Source organism: Pseudomyrmex gracilis, unplaced genomic scaffold (assembly GCF_002006095.1).
Source record: "Pseudomyrmex gracilis isolate BER0280 unplaced genomic scaffold, ASM200609v1 scaffold_332, whole genome shotgun sequence".
NCBI classification, from domain to species: domain Eukaryota; kingdom Metazoa; phylum Arthropoda; class Insecta; order Hymenoptera; family Formicidae; genus Pseudomyrmex; species Pseudomyrmex gracilis.
Window position 1 is genome coordinate 1 of NW_018020916.1, and position 4,546 is coordinate 4,546.

Sequence of the window (4,546 nt, forward strand, 5' to 3'; positions counted from 1 at the left end):
CCAGCATGCCATGATTTGTAAAGAAACAAAACTGACAGATAAAGTTAGGTTACGTTACTAATTGCAAATGGCGTCCAACCGTAAGAAACTATTCCTTTGAGCGGATTCCCTCCCAATTAGGCGTCAGAATCGGGACCACTTTTATATCACAGAGTTCGATCTCCTTACTCTTACTTCGTGGTTTGTACTCCCCTAGCATCATTTTGGCGCAATCGGTTTGCGGCTATCGCACTCCGTTTGATTGAACAAAGGGCCTAAGTGCACGCTTACGTTAAACCCTTGCACTTCTGTTTCGTTGGTCGTAAGAAGACCGTGTTTGCGGCATTCGCATTGTCTTCAAATATCTAATGGTTGACTTGTGAAACACAATTTAGAAGAAAAAATGCAACAAAAAATATTTTTCCTAATTGTTCCAGAAAAAATACGGTCGGAAAAATTTCCAATTTTTCCGGTAATTTTTCCAATTTTTCCGGCTTTTTAAACCCTAGCCCGACCGTAACCGTGGGCCAGGACGTAACATCCCAATACTTAAATTATCTTGTCCCAGTACTTAAACGCTATTATTAACACGACAATATAGAACAGGAAAAAAATTATTCATTCATTTTATTCCATGAAAAGTTATAGATTTATTACAAATCACTAAAAAATTTGAAGATTTTACAAAACTTTTTAAAAATAAACTTTTTATATTTTAAATTAACAACTTGATAACTTATTTTAAATAAACATGTTTTTAAATAAATGTTCAAGTAAACTACTAATATAATAAATAATAATAATAGAAACGAATATATATATTAGGTTCTTTTTTTTTGTAATTTTACTTTTTTTTATGAATTTTGGATAGTTAAGTTTTCTTTAACTTTTTTCTTGTTTATATACTTTTTTAAGTATATAAACAAGAAAAAAGTGCTTTTGAATTTTCTTTTCTTTCTCTTCAATTCTTTTCTTCTTTCTTTCTTCATTCTTTTGCTGCTTTTCTTTCAGTTTGTCTTTTTTTATGCGCTTTTGTAATTCTTGCATTTGAATTTTTTTTCTTTAACTTCAATTATTTTCTTCTTTCTTTTTTCATTTTCTTGCTGCTTTTTTTTAAGTTTTCTTTTTTTATAAGTCTTTTTAACTCTTGTTCTTGGATTTTCTTTTCTCTTGCTTCAATTCTTTTTTCTTTCTTTCTTCAATTTCTTGTTGTTTCTGAAGCTTTTCTTTTTCTTTTTTTAAATGATATTGAATCCATTCTTCAGAAGTGGCTACTGTTGGGATTTTTTCTTTCGACTTTTTCTTTTTCTCGACTGGTTTTGGCCAAATAAAAACAATTTATTTTTAAACGGTGAAGACATCCGATTTTGTACGTTATTATTACTATAGTTATTATTGTCATCAGTGCTACATTTGACTGCAAAAAAAATTGAATCTTTTTTAGATTATCAATACATTACATATTATAAAGTAAATAAATATTTCAATTTAATAACATAGGATTTAAATGTACAAACCTTGTGAAATATTTATATCTAATATTTTAATATTGGAATCTTGTGAAATATTCGTATCTAATACTTCAATATTAGAATCTTGTACTATTATGATAGGAATGTCTTCATTTTCTAGATTTAGTTCTTGATTTTCAACTAGAACGTAACTATTTTTTTCGCTTACACATTCCGTATTATTTACAGTAATATTACATTCATCATTCACACTCTCAATCATTCTTTCGTCAAAATGAAGCGATAGATTAGAATCTAAAGTGACATTACTATTTTTCGTACTTAATACTGAACTATGTTCTTCTTTGTTTTCTACGGCAACAATTTTCTCTCCTAAATGAATAAAAATGTTAAACTTATTTAATTCTCAAATTGTTAAAAAATATAGTCGTGAAATTTTTTAAATAAATTTATTTACAAAAATATTAAAATATTTAGTTATATTGTTATGATAAAATTAGGTTCAATTCACACTACATTGTTGCTTGATGTTCATCCAGTACATAAACAATCCTTCGTATTGAATTGGTCCAGTCCATGATCCAGTGAGCTCCGCTGATTTGAAATCTTTTAGTATCTCCGAATCAATATTTTTTTCAAACATTTGTAACTGATTATTATATTTGTGTTTATTATTGGTAGAATTCAAATTCATGTCATTGGTCTCGCTCTCAGTGCAGCCAGGTTTCTTATTTTTATTTAATATATTAAAATTAACAGTATTTGCTGAAAAAGGTAGTAATCCACAGGTTTTGAACCCATTTTTAATCATATTTTCTAAGTTTGTTAAAGAGTCGAGTGTTGTTTTCAATACTGGAGCAAAATCTTCTTTTCTCAAACGTTGACCTTCGTTTTGTAATCTCCAATTACTCACAGTCTTTTGCCACGCATTTTTTAAAGGATGGAACACAGATACGTCTAACGGCTGGAGAATGTGGGTTGCGTTGGGATACAATGCAATTAATTCAATTTGGTTACTGCGACAAAACTGAACCAGAGGCAAAGTCAAGTGCGATGAATGACCATCAAGGTAAAGGACGACTGGAAATTTAATTTGATTTTTTATCAGCCATGAATAAAAGATGTTTGAAATATATTCAAAGAATGACTCCGCAGTCATCCATCCCTTTTCAGTCAAGCCAATGCTCCATCCTGCAGGCATTTTCCTGCTTACACTATATGGCACTCTTTGGTACCAATACACAACCATAGGTGGGACCATTGAGCCAGCTGCATTCACCATAAATAATGAAGTCAAGCACTCCTTTTCATCACCATTAGCAATTTTATACACAGACTTGGAACCTTTTCTTACAATAACATAACCTGGTTTTGGACAAAGTTGAAATCCACTTTCATCGCAATTAAAAACTCTCGATGGTTCGATTTCTAGCAAATCTAATTTTCTCAAGTGTTGTTCGACTTCTTTAAACCAATTACGTAAAACCTCCTCTGTTGCTGAAGCACGAGTTGATGTTAACGTTTGAGCTACTCTTGAAGTTAACTGAGGATGACGCCGGAGAAATGCCTCGTACCAGTGACGACCAGGTCTGTTGTTGACGAAAGGAGTTTCTCTCTTCAATTGAACAATTACATCTCTCACACTGTCTAAAAGTTGATTTTTATTTACTGGAAATCCACGTTCACCCAGATACATAATCCATTCTACAAGATTGTTTTCTTCTTCTTTTGTTAAATATGTTCGTGGGCCCTTTCGAGTCATCAAAGGAACAATATTTTTAGATTTTACATAAATTGTGCAGTAGGGAACACCAAATGTTTTACTGGCAACACGTAATGACATGCCTTTTTTGACAGCATCCACTGCATCATTGACGTCGTCTTGATCGTAGTTTTTTTTCTCTCTGCTTTCTTGTTCTTTTGACATTTTTTAAGTTTTTGTCATCCAAATTACTTAAAACAAATAAAAATTAATGTTAATGTAAAAACTATTCAAATTAAAGTTTCATAACCTTTTGATAAGGTTATGAAAACAAGTCATCTACTTTATCATATAATATTTAAATATTTTAGTTAAAATATTATTATTTTAGTACGTTTAAATAAAATGAAACTATAAAAACACAAAACTACTTACTGATTTGTTGCAAATTATGTTTTGTCGCACAAATATCACTCAATACGTGTATGCAAGACTAACTACGCTATGATGAATCAAGTGTTTAACAACTCCGCCACCGGCAGATTCTCGTACCAGTACATAAATACGATAATTTAATTATTATAACTAAAAATTAAAGATAGAACAAAGTTTTTTATCAATCTATAGTCTATACTGAGTTTGAAAAATCTTTGCTGAACAAAAAGTTTATTTTGTGTATTTAATTATAACCTTAAGAAGAATATACTTTGTCTTACGCAAACCGCTAACGTAAGAGTTGAAAACGCAATAAATTTGCTACTCTCAAAAACTATTTTTTTCTTTATCACATCTACTGTTTAGAAAACTTTTATTACAATGTTTTAATAATAAAACAATTAAAAATATTAATAAAACTTTTGATTATTGTAAATATCAGGAAAATAGTTTAATATAAATGAAAATTCGAGTGAGTGTTTAAGTACTGGGACACGTTTAATCACTGGGACATTTACCTTAACGGTTGTATGATGAATGCCGAAGCGCTTCGCAATCTCTCGAGTTGTTAAGTGTCGATCACTCTTCACTGTAACCAGGAGTTGATCGTCGTTAACAGAATTTGGCCGTCCAGAGCATGGTGCATCTTGGAGGTTAAATTCTCCGGAACGGAAGCGAGCAAACCATCTTTTGCATGTGTCTGCGCTTAAGACCGAGGCACCATATATGATGCATATTTCGCGCTTAGCGTCCGCCGCTTTATATCCTTTACGGAATAAAACAGCAAAATATAGCGAAAATGCAATTTTTGATCTTCCATTTTAGTTGTATGCCGTACACGCATAACACATCCGACCAAAACAAACACTTCTGCCAAATGTCAAGCGTAGTGTGACTTGTCAAAATATGTGCGGCAGACTGACATTTGAACGACACGCGATAATTATTTTCTGACACT

The 4,546-nt window shown here is 31.3% G+C and overlaps 1 protein-coding gene across 3 annotated transcripts; it reads right to left on the minus strand.

The window, feature by feature from the left end:
• Positions 1–1,167: 1,167 nt before the first annotated feature.
• On the minus strand, positions 1,168–4,335 carry LOC109860117. 3 transcript variants are annotated; one of them, XR_002250781.1, is made up of 5 exons: positions 4,107–4,335; positions 3,589–3,738; positions 1,968–3,404; positions 1,497–1,823; positions 1,168–1,396 (listed from the first exon to the last, which is right to left on the minus strand). XR_002250781.1 is itself a non-coding variant. In XM_020438989.1 (3 exons), the coding sequence occupies exon 3, from the start codon at positions 3,376–3,378 to the stop codon at positions 1,954–1,956; it is 1,425 nt and encodes a 474-aa protein (XP_020294578.1). In that variant the 5' UTR covers positions 3,379–3,404; positions 3,589–3,738; positions 4,107–4,335; the 3' UTR covers positions 1,888–1,953. The 3 variants fall into 3 exon arrangements, 2 of the variants coding, with proteins under 2 accessions (XP_020294578.1, XP_020294579.1); XM_020438989.1 differs by lacking the exons at positions 1,168–1,396; positions 1,497–1,823 and having other exon boundaries at positions 1,888–3,404; XM_020438990.1 differs by lacking the exons at positions 1,168–1,396; positions 1,497–1,823; positions 4,107–4,335 and having other exon boundaries at positions 1,888–3,404; positions 3,589–3,907.
• Between the last annotated feature and the right edge of the window lie 211 nt (positions 4,336–4,546).